This window comes from Orycteropus afer, unplaced genomic scaffold (genome assembly GCF_000298275.1).
Source record: "Orycteropus afer afer isolate SDZICR_OR568_19922 unplaced genomic scaffold, OryAfe1.0 scaffold00239, whole genome shotgun sequence".
NCBI lineage: Eukaryota > Metazoa > Chordata > Mammalia > Tubulidentata > Orycteropodidae > Orycteropus > Orycteropus afer.
Genome location: NW_006921826.1, coordinates 406,702 through 427,023, shown reverse-complemented (window position 1 = coordinate 427,023; position 20,322 = coordinate 406,702). Strand labels below are relative to the sequence as shown.

Below are 20,322 nucleotides of genomic sequence, written 5' to 3'. Positions count from 1 at the left end.
CCTTCTGTAAAGATTATAGCCAAGAAAATCCTCTGGATCCCTTCTTATTCTGTAACACATGGGGTCACCATTAGTCAGTAATTGACTTGATGGCAACAGATTTTTGGTATAAAGAAGGGAAGTTTGTCCTCAGTGTAACTATATCTGTGCTTAGGTATACCCAGTCTTCTACCTGCTAGCTTGGTTTTAAACATTTAGTTATAAATAAAAGCCTTTGAAGGTTATATATATTTGGAAAGGTGTTCTCATGTGTGCAACAGTGAGGAATATATTTTAACCCAAACTAAATTTGACAACTTTTGATTTGTAACTTATTTTTAGCAAAAAGAGTTTCCCGAGTCTTTGTAATTTAAAGTACATGGAATAGACTTGGTTGGATGTATGTCCTAAGTGAAATGAGCCTTCATAATTATAGTCTTTGTCATTGCTAATTAGTATTTTATTTAGTGTAATACATAAAAATGAACATTTATTCTGGATTGCATGTATTACGTATATCCTTAAAAGGTCACACTATCACTGAGTACAGTTTTTTCTTTATAACTCAGAATTATTATGAATATCAGTTATTGAACTGATACAATTAATGTCCTAAGGTCAGTGGTTTGAACCCACCAGATGAGGCAGTCTGCTCCTGTAAAGATTACCACCTTTTAAACTCTATGGGGACAGTTCTGCTCTCTCCTGTGGCATTGCTGTGAGTTAGGATCAACTCTGTGGCAGTGGGTTCTGGGCCTTATACACTGAATGGTTCTATTTTTGTGGCAGTATGTCTGCTCTTCGTTGTTTTTATTTTATCTCTACCACTGAACTGTTACTTAGTAGAGTATCTCTGACTTTAATCCTCATTTCTATACCATCTTCAGATTTGCCACATGTAATCTGAGTAATTAGTAAAAAGGATGTCAGTGAGATCATGACTTCCATATTAGGAAAGTTCATGAACATCAAAGTATGGTTGTTATAATAGCTGTCTCTCGAGTTTTTTTAGAGTTAGGGTTTTTGTTTAAGATTTTTGGTTCCTTCATTTTGCTGAAAGGCACCTCGGTAGCACAGTGGCTAAAACATTTGGCTGTTAACCAAAAGATCAGTGGTTTGAACCTACCAGCTTCTCCACAGGAGAAAGATGAAGAAATCTGCTTCCTTCAAGATTTACAGTCTTGGAAACCCTATGGAGCAGTTCTACTCTGCCTTTTAGAGTCCCTGTGAGTTGGAATCAATTTAGTAGTAATAGGTTTTTTCTTTTGTTCTTTCTGTTTTGGAGAGTCAGCGGGAGGAGCAGAGGAAAATAGTTTATTTGTATACCTGCTTTGTACCAAACTTTGTTCTGTGCAATTTAAGTACTTTGATTTAATACTTACCTCACTAAATCTTCACAACAATCTTGTGGGTAGATATTATTTCCCATTTTACTGGTCAGAAAAATGAGGGTGAAAGACAATAAAAACAGGATTTATCTGGTTTCAGATCTCATTCAACTTTTCACTAAGCCAGACTGCCTAATTATTATTGCTAAATCATAACGTGTTGCCTCTCCCCTCTCTCATGCTTCTTGACATTGTTAGACAACTGAGTTCTGAATAAATTACCTAGGTATTACCTTGTATAAAGGCAATTTTGAAGTAGGACTAGCTTAGGGAATGGTGCCTTTTAAAAAAGTGTATGAAATTGTTCATCTCTGCTTTGACATATTGAATGTATTAATTGTGAACTTTTCTTAGAGGAAAAATGAGGAGATGCTCCTTTGAAGAATGAGTGATAAGTGGGTGATAAATTATATTTATATATATAGATAGATATATATATCCCTGAACCAGCTATTTGAGGTTTTTGCTTCATGGCTCAGCCACATGACTTTTATTTGGGTATCAAGATGGTTAGTAGGAGGATACTACCACCTCTCTTCCCCATGTTACTCTACTACCCTAACAATGAACAAAAGTACAGAAAGATTGATAGGATAAGTTTATAAACCAATTGTACTATATATAATTGTTAAAATACAGTACATTGTACACAGTAAATGATGGCTGACAAATGAAACAAATAACATTTATTAATGAGTATATGAATATATGGAAAGAAACTCACTGCCGTTGAATCAGATTAGACTCATAGTGACCCCTCATTGGGGGGAGTAGTTAATTCATTTTACTCTAATAGAAATTTTAAGTGACAGACCTTCAGAGTAAACATTCACCAAGTGGACATTTAATTAATTAAAAAGAAAAAGGCAAATTAACTCTTTAATAAAGGAATTTTAAAAAATTGACTTTAGGGTATTATAAGTCATGTTACAAATTGCTGTTATAATGAAGAGTTTCTGATATTCTTTCATTTTCAGTGGAAAGGACAAACTAAATAGATTTTGTGCTTTTTGTTTTGTTTCTTTGAAATGGATGCTTTTTATCCTCTACCCCTCACATTTAACTATGGGCATTTAGCTGACCCATTCTTCTACAACTTATAGGGGAAATGTTTTGTAGTTGTTTCATATTCAGAGTACTTCCAAGAAACCAATTTTCACACCTGATGAAGCCCATCAAGACTTAATATTTGAAAAGATGTTTCAAAAGACTAAATACAACACTTAATTAGAAAATAACTGAAAACTGCTTAGTCTCCCTTTATTACCTTTTTTTCCTAATAAATTCTTGTGTAAATGATTTTTCTATGAACCTATTTAAAAATCAAATGCTTTTCTAAGCTTTAGGGAGTATATATCATTTGAATTCAGTCTTCACCATCTTAGTAGTAGGCTTGGTTCTTTTGCTTCCTTAACAACTGAGCGGTTTAATCTTTACTCTTTTTTTTTTTTTTTGCATGTGCACTCTCTAGTAATACATATTTAAATTTTCAGTTGTCATTGTAATGTATATGGCTTTATCTGTTGTGAACATATTTATTTTTATACCTCTATATTAGTTTTTGTGGTAACAGAAGAATAGTAATAGTGTTCTAGAGTTGTTTAATCCATCTGTCCCATTCTTGTTAATTTGAAATGTGTAATTCAGCATTCTGTTTACATTCTTCTGTATATGCAAATAATTTTCTTCAGAAGTTATTGGCTGGCAATTGAAATTTCTATTTTTACCTTGTTTCTTCACACTGCTGCTTGGATTGCACTGCTGCAAACAAATTACATGTTTTATCTTTAACCATTCTTTTATTCTTTATAAAATATATCTATCTCTTTGCAATATTATTTTATGTCATTGTAAAAGTAATGTCTCTGTGATGGTCAAGAGTGGTAAGTGGAATCATTACTTCCAGAATGTTGCTTTCATATTTACTTCATATTTGTATCCTCATTTAAGTACCTGTTCCCTTGGAGTTCTATTTGTATTTGTAGATACTTCATATATCTCATCCTGATGACTTGATAAGGATATTCGTCCTTTTTCTATCATTCTAGATGTGTGCATTGAACGTGGATCTCTTTCTGCATTTGATTTTGATTCTTTTGTACTTTGATTTCTAGTTCCAACTTTGATTTCTAGTTCCAAGTTGGAAAAGACGGATCTAGCCATGTAAGGACCATCTCTTAACTGCTTTGCTATCCTTTTGCCATTGCTACTATTTAACTTGCATCTTCTACTGGTAATTGAATACTTCATAGGTTTCAACAGATCTACATTAAGCATACTATTTATATTCAAGATTCTTTCTTCTCTGTAGCATTTGTTCTCTCATATCAGTGCCATTGTTTTTCATCCACACTGTGATCTGCCTTCTAATTCTCATGGAGTTTTATCAGTGGTCTTTATTGGAGTCCCTCAAGTGCTAAAAGCTTCCAAATACTTTGAATTTTTTCTTATTTTTCTTATTAGGGTGCAGCATAGATTCCAAGCAAGTTGAAGAGCAATCTGCAGCTGCAAATGAAGAAGTACTTTTTCCTTTCTGTAGGGAACCAAGTTATTTTGAAATCCCTACAAAAGAATTCCAGCAACCATCACAAATAACAGAGAGCACTATTCATGAAATCCCAACAAAAGACACACCAAGTCCCCATACAACAGGTGCAGGGCATGCTTCATTTACCATTGAATTTGATGATAGTACCCCAGGAAAGGTAACTATTAGAGACCATGTGACAAAATTTACCTCTGATCAGCGCCACAAGTCAAAGAAGTCCTCTCCTGGAACTCAAGACCTGCTGGGGATTCAAACAGGGATGATGGCACCAGAAAACAAAGTGGCTGACTGGCTAGCACAGAACAACCCTCCTCAAATGATGTGGGAAAGAACAGAAGTGGATTCCAAAAGTATTAAAAGTGATGTTCCAGTTTACTTGAAAAGGTTGAAAGGTAAAGTGAATTGATCATTTGAGAACTTCCTTTTTTATGATAAAGAAAATTCACTCCTCACAGTTACCAAACTATCTATTCAGTAGAAAACTTCTGGTTTTTCAAAGGTTTATATTTACTTTAAAAAGTTAAAAGCAAACCTCACGGTTCATGTCCAACTTACTTATTCAAAATAGTCTTTTCTTCATTTTCTTGACAAAACCAGATTGATTTTATAAATTTGTATTTATGTCTTTAAATATGTTCCTTTTTTCTATAGATACATAAGATTTATTTAGTTCACTAGTGGAATCCTAGAAGATAATCCCCATCATTGTCTTCTTTTAAAGAAAAGATACAGTCTAAGCTTTTCTATCATGATGCCTCCAGTAAAATGTCAGTATCTGGAGTTTGAAAGAAATTTTAAGCCATTTCATACAGGCCCAAAGTTCTGCTTTGGTAATATACTCACATTGTTGATAGAGTATTTCAAGCAGTTCTGATAGAAAAAGGTTTTTGGTTTAGACATATGTGTGTGAAAGTCAAAAGTGAATGCTCATATGTGAAATACTTAATATGTAACTTTTGCTTAACACTTGGCCAAAATAAGGTATCTATCTGTACATCAGGATATCAGATCCTTTTTTCTCCATTGATTTTGACAACCAGATTTATTTTAGAATTGATTGACTGCAGATTTGTGTTACTCTGTCTTACTTTAAGCCGTCAGTAAGGAAAATGGTTTTGAGCAAATTGTGATTACATGTTAATCTGACCATTTACTTGTTATACAAGGAGATAATGGGCTTTAAAAGAAAATGCTCTTTGAGATCAGACTATTTCTTAACCTGATATCTCTAACATCGCACCTGGAACTACTGCATGTGCTACATAGTTCATAATTTGAATAAACAGTGGATAACTTCACTATCAATGACAGTATGAACCTTTAGATTCTGATCAAGTAATGAGGAAATGGTCTTTTTATGCTTTTACTTCTGTTTTGCTTTGAAGATAAATCACAATAGTGAAAGAATGGGATTACCTAATTCTTTGTGCCTATTACTATATTTAAAATATAATTATCAGCAATTAACTGCATACATAAGAGGCATGCATAATAGAAAGACCTGGCAATCTGCTTTCGTAAAGATTATAGCCAAGAAAACCCTCTGGGGCAGTTCTGTTCTGTCACATGAGGGCATCATGAGTTGAAAACGACTCAGTGGCACACAACAACACTAGACAATATTACTTCTACTAAATAATATTAAATATGTAATTGAGAACTATATATGCATTTATAGGTTAAAGTACACAAATGCTACATTTTGTAACCTGACCATATTTATGAATTTGATAAAATAATGATATTCTAGTATAATATATGGACAGTGTGAACCTTCAAAATTTAGAATAATTCAGTTAGTCTTTTTTTGCCCACTCAGTATCCCAGAAAATGAGCTGTTAAAGATAAACTTTAAAAAAATACTTTCATTAAACTTCCATATTCATTAAGTCCTGAGGTGTCATACATCCAATTTACAGACAACTAGTACTTGTCCTTTAATGTTATACACATTTGCCCTCACTTTGAAATGATTGCACCACACCTACTTGCAACAAATTCTGCATCACAATAACCTTCACTTGCCCTTACAGCTTTTAAATTATTAAAAAGGCTTTGAGCCTTTCCTTGCACTAAAGTAAGACTAAATAAGAAACGTATGCATTTGTTCCAACTTATTGACAAATTGAACTTAAAGACATTTAAGAATGGATCTCGCTATAACCTGGGGACTGCCTATATAACAGTATTTTTATTCATTATTACTAAAGTGAAATCTGTGAGAGCCAGAACTTGACAGGACTGCCTTATTTTTCTGGATCTCACAAGTTTTCCACCTTTGATACAGGGTGCAGCTTACCACTTTCCTATTACTGCATTGATGCAACATACAGTAAAACTTGTGAGAGCTAGAATTTGATGGGACTACCTTGTTTTTCCAGGTCCCACAAGTTTTCCACCTTCGACAGATTGCAGTCCTACCATTTTTCTGTTGCTCCTTTTAGTGGAAAATATTTGAGTTTTCCTTTTCTGTTAGGTTTCTGCCTTACACAGTTTCTGGCTGTTGCAGGTTTTACTGTATTTTCTATATAATTATTTTTATGTTATGATTTAAGAAGTTTTCTGCTCTTGAACAAGGCCTATTTGTGAGTCATTCTGATTCCAAATAGCAGCATGAATGCCTATATGCACACTGTATATATAAATGACTTGATATTTTAAAGACCTTACCAGAAATATACAAGCAAATTACTATTATCCTCCATAACTGATTTATAGGTAGAACTATATTGTAGCATATTGCCATTACTTAAAGTTGACTTAGAACCCTTCTTTGGGATTTATCTTCAGAGCATTTTACAAGTCATCCAAGAAAATGCATTTATGGGTATAACTCATTTTTCGTCTAAGATAGATCCATTTTATTTCTCCAGACATGTTTATAAATAACATTCAGCTTTTTCCAGAAGTCAGACTTGCCATCACTAGATAAAGATTTTCCACAATTTAGTTTATCAAAAGTATTACTTGTCTAACTAGACTCTAAAAATTATATAATAACAATTATACAGTATTTAGACTTTTACCAACCATTTAGATTAGTCAAAAACTTGAAAAAAGACAAAGCCAAAAAAAAAAAAAAACAACAACCTTTCCTCCTATAAGAGTAAAGTGCACGCGCTTTGGGACAGTGAGGAAAATAATGTTCACAAAGCCCATACACTTTTACCCTTTAGGAGAGTTGCAGCTTCTTTTGGGCACAGCTACTGACATGGGGTCGCCATGAGTCAAAACTGACTCGATGGCAACTAACAACAACAATAACAACTGAGTTGGTACAGCTAAACTAGTCTAACAAAACACAAAAGAAATTCAGCACATGTAGACTCGGTTTATGATAGAAAAAACAGCAAGAAAGAAACTTGGGAATATTCTGGTGATCTTTTTCTTTAGTAAAAGCAAAATTACTGTTTCATCAGGTGTTTTGCTTTGTATAAGAAGTAAAAGAAGGAATAATAATTTTCCACAAAAGAAAATGACTAGCACATGAGAAGTTTCAAATTATAATCGATAGGAAAGATCACTTAAAGTACCAACTATTACATGTTGGTACATGAATTTAAATTATTTAAAAATGGCATTTTCATTTTAAAAAATTATATACGTATATAAATCATTATACAAAACTGTAGTTAATTTACCTTTCAATATCTTGTGCCACGTTTTTACATAAGATATAAAAAATATTGGAGTTGTTTTCAGCTCTTACTAACTGGATATCAGTGTATATCCAATACAGCAATGAAATTAGGTTGTAAAATGTAATGTTTTTAATTTTGCATTTGAACTAGTGGTTTTGTTTGCCATCTGTGGTTCACTGAGGCAGGGATTCCATTTATTAAGCACCTGTTTTTTCTTTTAAGATTACATTGAATAGTTACTAATTTGAAGAAAGATTTTCAGATTTGTTGTCATACCTGATTTTTATAATATTAATTACTATTGCTCTGCTGGGATTGCTTCCCCAGATACCTTCATTTTAATCTTAATTTACTCCCTTTGTTTTCCTTGCCTGTTACTTTTCCAAAACGCCGGCTTTTTCTGTGTGCTGTACCATTCTCTCATCTGAGTCTCTTCACTCCTATTATACACATTTTTCCAGTCAGTCATTTTGTGTCAGATCATTTAGCATCAATTGGTAGCTCTAAATCCTTAGAAACAAACCCATGAACATTAAGTTAACACTCAGTTTTTTTCCTCATAGACCCTTGTACTCTGAGGTTTTTAGCTCTAATCATAACTTACTCAGTGCCACGTTATTCAGCAGGTGCTGAAATTAAATGTGTAGCCTATGGAAATTTGAAAATAAGTTTTAGGCCCAGAAGCATTACAATGTACCTAGTTGACTCGATTGAATTATAGCTGCTTTAAAGAAGCCATCATTTAAGCCCTGATTTATGATTTGATCTAAAACATGTACAAAATAACTTTCTACTAATTTCATATTGTAATAATATAAGAATTATTTGGAAAAAAAATGTACAGTAATTGAGAGTTAAAATTTGAGTCTTTTTAAGAAGGAAAAGTATGGCATATTTTTGGAAGCATTGAACATTATCAAAAATCAAGATTCATCATATTTGTATTGCATTTTTAAAATGTGATAAGCATTTTAGTGGGATCACTCTTTTCCTGTCTCTCTTTCTCTCTAATGCTAGAGTACTGGTTGCTTAAATAAGGCAAGATTTGTAGTTAGGATAAATATTTATTAATGCTATGAATACAAACTATTGACAGATGATATAGCATTACTTACCTGTTCAGGCATTGATGAGTCATTATAAAGTTAAAATTTGGAGAAGGCAATTGTATTCAATTGTTTGTGAAGGACCTCATTGTTGGTTGATAAAATTTGAATACAAACTTTGGCAGTTGAGGGAAGTTTGCAGAGCCTGTTACTGAAAAGAACATATGACTCTGGATTGAAAAGGGAGAGAAAGGCAAACAATGGCACTTTTGTATATGCTTTTAATTTTCTACATGGGATTTTTCTCTCCTTTCCTATTATGTGATTTCTTTTTATCCAGGAAATAAACATGATGATGGCACACAAAGTGATTCAGAAAATGCTGGGGCCCACAGGCGCTGTAGCAAACGGGCAACTCTTGAGGAACACTTAAGACGCCACCATTCAGAACAGAAAAAGCTACAGAAGGCTCAGTCTACTGAAAAGCATCAAGACCAAGCTGTTGTAAGTCAAACTGCTTTTATGATTGCATTCTTTGATGAAGACAGTCCCAGAAAGAGACGGTCATATTCTTTTACTCAAAGTTCGGGAATCTTATGTCAGAAAACTTCTTATTCAACACCACATACAAAACTTGAAAAAGCAAACTCTCCAACAGCAGATGCCAAAGTGGTTTCTTTGTCTTTACAGACTAGTTCTGCGCATCACAGAGGGGGGCATGGTGTTCCACATGGGAAATTGTTAAAACAGAAATCAGAGGAGCCATCGGTGTCAATACCCTTCCTACAAACTGCATTATTAAGAAGTTCAGGGAGTCTTGGGCACAGACCAAGCCAGGAGATGGATAAAATATTAAAAAATCAAGCTACTTCTGCTGCTTCTGAAAAGGATAATGATGATGACCAAAGTGACAAGGGTACTTATACCATTGAGTTAGAGAATCCCAACAGTGAGGAAGTGGAAGCAAGAAAAATGATTGACAAGGTAAATAATCAAAATTTGGGCGTGATGTTAGTTTTGGCATGACATATTTGGCTGTGAAGTTATCGGAGAGTCAACGTGAAGTGTCCTGATGCAGTCTGTAGTGTTTGGATTGTAGGATTTTGATAAACAATGACAAAACTAACAAGACCAAATGCCTGCTGGTTTCATTTTGCTTATACTCTGAATTTCCCTGAGTTTCACATGTAAACTCCTGTACATTTAAACTGTTGGAATCATTTGAAATTGTGTAAATTTAGTATTTAGAAATAGTATACTTCATTTGGATATTCTTGCTTTTCACTTATTTTTCCTTAATTTACATTCACTGTTGTCTTTTGTGATAGCAAACAAGTATGAAAAGAAAGCCAGTTTGTTTATGATCCTCTTAGTTTAGCATAGCCAAGTAATGGTTATTTATGTTTTAGATTTGTTCCTTGTTATTACTGATTTATTTGTATAATAATTGTTTGGTTTAAAAAGTTTCACCTAATTTTGCCCATGGTAATGAAAAGTAGATTTTAGAATCAGCTATTTATTACCCCCCTTGCAAGTAGCATATACTTTTGGCTAAATATCATTAATCTTTTGTTTAAGCTCTTATTATTCAAACATACTGAATTGGACTCTGCATTAAAAATAAGATACCTAGTGATTTGTATACATAATAACTTATGAAATGCACTAGTTTAGACCATGGGTTCCAGAGTGCTCTCTCAGGAAGTGAGCAAGATAACTCTTTAGGATGCAGGGAGAATATTAGGACTTATGTTTTCTCTTTATGTTATTTTTATTTCTATTTTAGAGAATGTTCTATAGATATACACATTGATATATACATATAATTTCTAAACATACATTTATCGAAGAGTGCATGCTCAAAATGTTTTACTGTTGAGGTGTATGACTCTAAACTTGTGGAGACCCCTTAGTATGGGAATAGATGTCATGTAATAAACACTTGTAAAAAGAAATACAAGATTTGGTTAGTAAAAAGAAATACAAGATTTGAGTAACATAAGATGAATAAAGAACTTTTCTGTTTATATTAAAGAAAGTCTAATAAGTCCACAGTGCCAGCATATAAAAGGACCCTTGGTGATTTTGAAATACTTTCATTATTGTGAGTTCATTATGATTTATATTTAATTTAGATTGTTTAAAAATCCATAATGTTTTCTCATTGGTTATTGAAAACAAGTATTTTGCTATTTTAAATACTATCAATTGTAAAATAAAAGTTTTTTTGGGGAAAAAAAGGCTTTAAAATTTAAATCAGTATTAATTTCATTCTAACTTTCATGACGATGTTTTGTTTGTTGTTGTTGTTGTTGTGTGCTGTCGAGTCAGACCCGACTCATAGCGACCCCTCCTTGGGTTTCCGAGGCAGTATCACTACGGAAGTAGATTGCTTGCCCCATCTTCCTTCCAAGGAGTGCCTGGTGGGTTTGAACCACCAGCCTTCTGGTTAGTGACCAAGTGCCTTAGGCATTACACTACCAGAGCTCCCATGTTTGGTTTATGGATATTTTCTTCAGAATGATTATTATGAATTGATTGATTATTATTACTTAAAAGATTGTCTTACAGTGAGGAATTATAGTATTCAAGAACATGGACTTTTGCAGCAGACAGATCTGAAGTCCAGTATAAATAAACTTTGAACATGTTAAGGTGTGCCCTTGGGTAAATTAATCTGTTTAAGTCTCAGGTTTTTTGTCTGTAAAATGGGATATAATGAAAGCTTTATAAGTATTAGCTATGTTTATTATTACTCTTATTAGAAGTTTCTCTATATCTGTCTCTATGCAGGGTACTGGCACATCCTTGAAAGTACTTTTAATACTGAAAGGGTCAAATATGAAGCCTGGGGCAAATTACAGTACAAGGGACCAGCCAGGTCAGGACAGGAGAAAGCCAAGAAACAAGTCGTCATTGCAGATGAAATTTTTTAGGAAACTCCTGGATAGACAGGATGATCATAAATCTGATTCATACATCTTGTCTGAATATGTAGTTATTAAAAGCATCTCTCTTTATTCTCCAAAGGAGTCCTGTTTTGACAGCAAATTGTATGACCACATCATGGATAGAGAAACCCAAGATTTTATAGCAGTACTTACTTAGTTAAGGGAATAATAGCAGTTTGTGATTGAGTAGATAGCTAAGAGTCATTCTTCATTTGTATAAACCAGAACTCAAAGAGCATAAGTAAAAGCCAGGATCGCTACATTATCTTGTACATTCCAAAGAAAAAGAGCTGACATTTCCAGTAGCTATAGTTAAAGATAAGAACCAAATTCAGGCTAACTAAAGTCAATCTCTGGAAAGCAAAAGCCAGAGAACCAAGAATCAAATGTCTGAAGAAGATGAAGTAATCTGTAGGTATGAAGAAAACAAAGGCCAAGAATAGCCAGAATCGAGACCTAAGAAGCCCTTTGGTAGGAGAGCGGAAGATACAGGCATCTTATTAAATGGCTTGGATGAGCTCTGGCATCCATTTCCTGCTTTTGAAGTTTAGTTGTGTGAGGTGGGATTGGGGCCATCAGCTATTGTTCATTTGAATTTGAATGTTTCTTGGTCCTGAAAATTTGCATGTGATCTAGTGCATTCTTTTTCACTTCATCATTGGAGAGCTGGTTTATTTCCTTGATCCATTCACGTAGCAACTTTTACTCATCATCAACTGTGTACCAGGCTTTATGTTTATAGTTGTTAGGTGCTGTTGAGTCAGTTCTGACTCAATGGCAACTCCCTGTGAAGAGTAGAACTGCCACATAGAGTTTTCTAGGCTGTAATCTTTAGGAAACCAATCGCCAAACCTTTTCTCCTGTGGATCTGCTGGGTGGGTTTGAACCACCAACCTTTTGGTTATTAGCAGCTGAGGAAGTTCTTAACCATTGCACCACCAGGGCTCTTTTGTGTTAGGAGAGGAGGATGCAAATTGAAAAGAAAGAGTTCTTCCCTTCTATATTTGGGATAGCAATACACAAGTAAAAATAGGTCAATTTGAAATAGTATGAAATTCTTTGATAGATAAAAGGCTTTAGAGGAAGAATACTTCCAATAGCTTTTAAGAGGAGATCTCATTTTTAACATCCCTTCCTCAGAGAAGACTTTAGCCATACAACCTGAAGAAGCCCCAGAGTCACTACCAAATCAACTTGTTTCATTTTAATCATTCTCATCATTATTTGATAGTTTCCTGTTTATTTCCACTCCCTCCACCCAGCATACATACACACAGTATAAACTCCATGGCTGTAGAAACCTAGTGCCTGGCATAATGGCATATAAAATGTGGTCAGTGGAAATTTTACTTAATTGCCAGCTGAGCTTCTTTTGAAACATGTGGATTTAATCCCATAACAGGCATGGTGTGGGGTAGAATTTTCCAAAAACTATGTAACAGCCTATAGAAAACCCAAATAGGGAAGAGAGCAGGGCTCACTTTGTGTTCAAAGGACAACAATTACTTTTGGACAGATGAAATTGGATTAGATATTGAAGACTCTTGAGTATCATACTAAAGCCTTCAGAATTTTTTTTATACTGAGGGTAGTGGGGAGTCCCTGAAGAATTTTAGGTAGGGCAGTGATATAATCAAATCACTGTGGAAGTATGAAGAACGAATTGTAAATCGGAAAGGCTAGACATAGGAAAGCAGTTAGAAAGCTGCTGATGTGTCCAGTAGTTAGTTGGATACAAAGATCTGGATCTTAGGTAAGAGGTCTAGAGGCTAGACTAGACTAGAGATACAGATTAGGAAATTATTAAAGAATAGGAGATGGGTGAATACAAAATAAGAGATGAGAACACACAGGGAGAATGTAGATAGTGAAAAGAGACAAACAATGAAATTCTTAAAAACAACATTCAGAGGATAGACATAAGAATGAAAATGAACAGAGATAGAAAAAGGTCATACAGGGAAGTAAGAGACAATAGAGAATTAGAATCAAAAGCAGAATCAATGAAAGCAAGAGTAAGCAGCAGTAACAGTAATACATAGATGTATGGTATTTCTCAATTTAAAGAAGAGCAGAATATGTATTTATATGTTAACTCGAGAGAGGTTGCAATTAAAATAGGATCTCTGTAAAGAGATGACCAAGCTGGAATACTGTAACCTTGTTTTTCTGTGCTGCTGGTAGAAGTTAATAAGTACTGAGATGTCTTAGTTATCTAGTGCTGCGATAATAGATATCCCATAAATGGATTGCTGTAATTTCTCACAGTTTAGGAGGCTAGAAGTCCGAATTCAGGGTGCTGGCTCTAGGGAAAGGCTTTCTCTGTCTGCTCGAGGAGAAGGTCTTTGTCTCTTCATCATCTGTTTCCTGATTCCTTGGAAATCTGTGTTGCTTGGCATCTATCTTCTCCAATCTCTGCTTCCTTAATCTGCCACTTTTATGTTTTTGTAAGTGATAACACTAATCCTGCCTTATTAACATAACAAATACAACCTATTCCCAAATGGGATTATAACCATAGGCATAGAGGTTAGGATTTACAACACAAGTTAACTTGTGGGAGACACAAGTTCATCCACAACATGAGATACCGATAGATCCCAGACTATGATATCATAGCATTTTGGTTCATATTTTTGTCCTGTGTGTCTGTCAGTATGTAAACTTATTTTATGTACTATACCATGATTCACCTTTTATATTGTTAACACATGGCTAATGTATATCTAAGCTTACATGGAGAACACTGTAATAAAAAGATACTATTAACAGCCTGGATAAAAGGTAGCTATATCTTACAGGAATTCCAGAACACTTAATTGTGTTCAGGAGGAACCTGTACATGGACCAAGAGACAGTTGTTCAAACACAACAAGATATAGTGTGTGGTTTAAAATCAGGGAAGGTATGTGTCAGAGTTGTATCCTTTATCATATTTATTCAGTCTGTGTGCTGAGCAAATAATACGAGAAGCTGAACTATATGAATATAGCAACAGGATTGGAGGAGGACTCATTACAACCAATGAAATGCAGGTGATACAACCTTACTTGCTGAAAGTGAAGATGACTTAAAGCATTTACTGATGAAGATCAAAGACTACAGCTTTCAGTACACACTATACTTCAACAGGAAGAATAGTAAAATTCTCACAACTGGACCAATAAGCAACATCATGATAAACAGAAATGATTGAAGTTGTTAAGGATTTCATTTTACTTGGAGGCACTGTCAATGGTCATGGAAGCAGTAGTCAGGAAATCAAACGATCTGCTGTAAAAAACTTCTTTAAAGTGTTAAAGGACAAACATGTCACTTTGAAGACTAAGATGTGCCTGACTCATGTCACGGTATTTTCAGTCACCTCATACACATGTGAAAAATGGGCAATGAATAAGGAAGACTGAACAAGAATTGATGCCTTTGAATTCTGGTGTTGGCAAAGGCAAGTGTTGGCAAACACCCGTGATAAGCAAGAGTCAAAATCTAGGTTAGAATAAAAAGAAAGTTGTCAGTTCCTACTCTTGATGACCCTGTGTGTGTTCAGAGTAGAGCTGTGCTCCATGGCTGATTTTTCAGAAGTAGATTGCCAGGTCTTTCTTCTGAGGTTCCTCTGGATGGTCACAGACATCTGATCTTCATTTTAGCAGCTGAGAACATCAACCTTTTGCACAACTAAAAAACTCCCAGAACTTAGGTAAAGTAAAACCTAAGCCCATTGCTGTTGTGTTGATTCCAGTTCACGGCAATCCCATGTGTTACAGAATAGAACTGCTGTTTTCTTGGCTGTAATCTTTATGGAAGCAGATCTCCAGGTCCTTCTTCTGTAGTGCCAGTGGGTGAGTTCAAAACTACTAACCTTTATTCCGTAGGCAACTACAAACTGCTTGTGCCACCCAGTGCTAAAAAGAACATGTAGGAAGATAGCCTGTCCAGAGTCCACTCAAACATAAAAACATATGTGTTTGGGAACTAATGCAATAGGGAACCAAATAAGAGCCATGAGCAATAGTAGAGAACATTGATAAAAGAGGCAGCATTTTGATTTTGACTTAGCATTTTTTCTGCTTCCTTCCAATCTGGAAACAATCTTAATTATTGGGCCAAAATCAACAGCAGATATTAACAGTCAAAGTCTTGATTTCCCTCCTCTTATACTTGTCTCTTTTCACTGAGAAACACTTACACACAGACATGTTTGTGTGTGTGTGTGTGTATGTAAATTTTTTTTCACCAGGAAAATTTACTTTTGGTCTCTCAGATTGAGTCTCCTATCTCCTTCCTTTTTCTCCTCCAGAGATATAGGAAACACTTTTCCTGTTACGTAAATCAGTAAAAAAAGGCATGAAGGTGGTATCCATCCTCCTCTTATTTCATAAGGGAGAAGAAAGATCACCATCAATATTGATAGCCTAAGGATGATTCATATGAGGTTGCTACCTTCCAACAATTCAGAATCAGAAACAAATCAGAATACAGTTCTTCAATCAGAACAGCTTCTTCTCAGCTGTGCCACAAGCATACTTCTTTCTGGCCTCTCGACTCTGTGTCCCCTTGGCCTCTGCCCTGTTTGGTAAGTGTTAAAAAGCCCATTTAGGTCTGCAGATAGGTGCCCAGAGAGGCACCTCACTCTGCCAGCAAGTCTCCTGCCTGAAAGCACTCAGTTTTCTCATTCCATGGGCCAGGAAGCCTACAAGTCTGACTCTTGATGCTATCTTCTGCTTCCTCTGCTGCCATTGTTTATGTGCCACTGCTTCTTGCCATCTCTTGTCATCTTACCAAAGTATTCCAGCTCTCTCTCTCTGTCCCCTGGGTGCAGGAGGTTCATTGAAGGGATTTCATGTCCAAAGGATGTGCTCCACTCCTGTATCTTTTTTCTTGACAGTAGTGAGATCCCCCTTTCCAACTGTGGGATGGCTTATTTTAAGCTTATTGTTGTTAGGTGCCATCTAATCAGCTCTGATTCAGAGTGATCCAATGTATAACAGAATGAAACACTGCCTGGTTGTGTGCTATCCTCACAATTCTTGCTGTGCTTGAGCCCATTGTTCCAGCCACTGTGTTGGTCCATCTCATGGAGTGTCTTCCTCTTTTTCTCTGATGCTCTACCTTACCCTTCTTCAGGGATTGGTCCCTTCTGACAACATGACCGAAGTGGATGAGACAGTCTTACCATTCTCACTTCTAAGGAGCATTCTAGCTGCACTTCTTCCAGGACAGATTTATTCAGTCTTCTGGAGTTCCCTTGAAATTTTCAGTATTCTTCACCAGCACCACGATTCAAAGGCATCAACTCTTCTTTGGTCTTCCTTATTCATTGCCCAGCTTTCACATGCATAAAGAGGCTGTTGAAAATACCATTCTCTAGTTAGGTGCACATTAGTCTTCAAGGATACATCTTTGCTCCTTAACCATTTAAAGAGGTCTTTTGTAACAGATTTGCCCAGTCCAATACATGTTTTCTTGCCTGCTGCTTCTATGGGTATTGGTAATGGATCCAAGTAAAATGAAATTGCTGACAATTTCATTCTTTTCTCCATTTATCATAGTGTTGATTACTGGTCCAATTTTGAGGATTTTTAGTTTTTTTTATGTTGAAGTGTAATCCATACTGAAGACTGTAGTCTTTGATCTTCATCAGTAAGTGTTTCAAGTCCTCTTCACTTTATGCAAGCAAGCTTGTGTCATCTGCATTTCACAGGTTGTTGATGAGTCTTCTTCTAGTCCTGATGCCACATTCTTCTTCCTATAATCCAACTTCTGGGATTTTTTTGCTTAGCATACAGATTGAATAAGTATGATAAAAGATACAAACATGATACTCACCCTTCCTGATTTTAAGCCACTCAGTATCCCCTTGTTCATTTGAATGACAGCTCCTGGGTCTATGCATAGGTTCCTCACGAGCATAATTAAGTGTTCTGGAATTCCCATTCATGGTAGTGTTATCCATAATTTGTTATGATCCATGTAGTCAAATGCCTTTGCATACTCAATAAAACACAGGTAAACATCTTTCTGGTATTCTGTACTTTCAGCCAAGATCCATCTGATATCAGCAATGCTATCCCTCACTCTACATCTGCTTCAGAATCCACTTTGAGTTTCTGGAAATTTCCTGTCAATATACTGCTGCAACTGTTTTTTAATTATCTTCAGCAAAATTTTACTTGTGTATGCTATTAATGATACTGCTTGATAATTTCTACATCCTATTGGATCATATTTCTTTGGAATGGGCACAGATAGGGATCTCTTCTAGTCATTTGGCTGCGAGCTATCTTCCAGATTTCTTGGCATAAGTGAGTAAGTGCCTCTAGCACTGCATCCATTTGTTGAAACATCTCAATAGGTAATCCATCTATTCCTGAAACCTTGGTGTTTTGTTTTGTTTTGTTTTTTGCCAATTCCTTTAATGCATCTTGGACTTCTTCCTTTGGTACCATTGTTTCTTGATCATACACTATCTCCTGAAATCGTTGAACATTGGCCAGTTCCATTTAATACAGTGACTCTGTATTCCTTCCATCATCTTTTGATGCTTCCAGCATTATTCAGTATTTTGTCCATAGAATTCTGTTGCAATTCAAGGCTTGAATTTTTCCTTCAGTTCTTTCCACTTGAGAAATAATGAGAGCATTTCTCCCTTTTGGTTTTCTAATTCCAGGTCTTTGCACATTTCTCTGTAATGCTTTACTTTGTCTTCTCAAGCTGCCCTTTGATATCTGTTCAGGTCTTTTACTGCACCATTTCTTCCATTTGCATTAGCTATTCTATGTTCAGGAGCTGGTTTCAGAGCCTCTTCTGATAAGCAGTTTGGTCTTTTCTTTTTTCCCTGCTTTTTAATGACCTTTTGTTTTCTTCATATATGGTGTTCTTCATGTCATCCCACAACTCGTGTGGTCTTCAGTGATTGCTGTTCAAGGCATCAAACCTTTTCAGATGCTCTCTAAATTCAGCTGGCATATAATCAAGGTCATATTTTGGAGATGTTTTAATTTTCTTCAGCTTCAACTTGAACTTCCATAGGAATAATTGATGGTCTGTTACCATCAAGTCAGCTCCTGGCCTTGTCTTGACTGTTGTTATTGAGCTTCTCCACTGCTGCTTCCACAGTGTAGTTGATGTGATTCCTGTGTATTCTATCCAACTAGGTCCACGTGTGTAATCACCCATTATGTCGATGATAAAAGGTATTTACAATGAATAAGTTGTTGGTCAAGCAAAATTCTGTTATGCTCTCTGCGGTGTCATATCATCAAGGCCCTATTTTCCAACTACCAATGTTTCTTCACTTTTTCCAACTTTCACATTCCAATCAACCATCATGATTGCATGTTTGGTCAATTATAGACTGCAGAGGTTGGTGAAATTCTTCAATTTCTTCATCTTTGGCTTTAGTGGTTGGTGGGTAAATTTGAATAATAGTAGTATGAGCTGGTGTTCCTTGTAGTTTTATGGATATTATTCTATCACTGACAGCATTATACTTCAGGAAAGATCTTGAAATGTTCTTTTTGACAGTGACTGAAATGCCATTCCTCTTCAATTTGTCATAATAGACCGCATGATCATCTGATTTAAAATGGCCAAGACCAGTCCATTTCAGCTCACTAATGCTAGGATATTGATCTTTATGCATTCCATTTCATTTTTGACAACTTCTAATTTTCCTAGATTTATACTTTGTGTAAATTCCATGTTGTGATTATTAATGGATGCTTGCAGCTGTTTCTGCCCATTTTGAGTCATGCCCCATCAGCAGATGAAATCCCAAAAGTTTTAGTCCATCCATGTCATTAAAGTTGAGTCTACTTTGAGTGGGCAGCTCTCTGCTTGTGGTTATTTTGAGTGCCTTCCAGCCTGAGGGGTTCATCTTCCAGCACTGTTTCAGACACTGCTTCACTGCTAGTCATAAGGTTTCCAGTAACTTATTTTTTCAGAAGTAGATGGCCCTGTCCTTCTCAGTCTGTCTTAATCTGGAAGCTCCACTGAAACCTTTCTACCATGGGTGACCCTACTGGTATTTGAAATATCAGTGGCATAGCTTTCAACCTCACAGAAACATGCAAGCCACCTCAGTATGACAAACTGACAGACAAGCAGTGGCATTTTAAGCCTAGCCGATTGCAAAACTGAGTAATCCTCACATTAGGGTTCCATATACCTCATTTGCACAATCCTGCCCACTCAAGGGTTCCATGTACCTCATTTACATTATTAGCAAACTATCCAGTCCCCTGTGGTGGGCCACAAGAACCTCACATTTTTGTAGTCCCACCTAGTAATCTGGTGGAAATCACAAAGACCATGGCTAGAAAAATTGTAGTAAGTAAATAACTGCACTGCAGAATGCCAAGGGAACCTTCACCTCCTCCCTCCCCTCAAGTGGGAAGCATAAGATTTAGTAGGTTTATGTCAATTATTGGAGCTCAGGTGGTATAGTGCCTAAGGCATCTGACTGCTAAACAGAAGGCTGGCGGTTCAAACCCACCAGTCACTCCCCAGAAGAAAGGTTGGGCAATCTACTTCCGTAGTGATACTGCCTCGGAAAACCCAAGGAGAGGTTGCTATGAGTCAGATATGACTCATTGGCAGTGGGTTTGGTTGGTTTTGGTTTTACCTCAATTATTTTCCTGTTTGAGGAGCATTTCCCTTACTGTGCTTCAGTCTAGTAAGCTTTTTCTGTCTCTCCTTTCTAAATGATCTTATTCATCTTGATCACTTACATATTCCTTGTGTCCTGACAGTACTTGACATGTAGTAGGC

At 35.8% G+C, this 20,322-nt stretch overlaps 1 protein-coding gene across 1 annotated transcript in view; it reads left to right on the top strand.

Moving 5' to 3' along the window:
- CEP170 (centrosomal protein 170) overlaps positions 1 to 20,322 on the top strand; it is a 200,486-nt gene that overhangs the window by 104,971 nt on the left and 75,193 nt on the right. Inside the window, exons 7-9 of the mRNA XM_007949140.2 lie at positions 3,831 to 4,307; positions 8,943 to 9,106; positions 9,293 to 9,586. Of these exons, the coding sequence (XP_007947331.1) occupies positions 3,831 to 4,307; positions 8,943 to 9,106; positions 9,293 to 9,586 (935 nt within the window). The remainder of the gene's footprint in view (positions 1 to 3,830; positions 4,308 to 8,942; positions 9,107 to 9,292; positions 9,587 to 20,322) is intronic.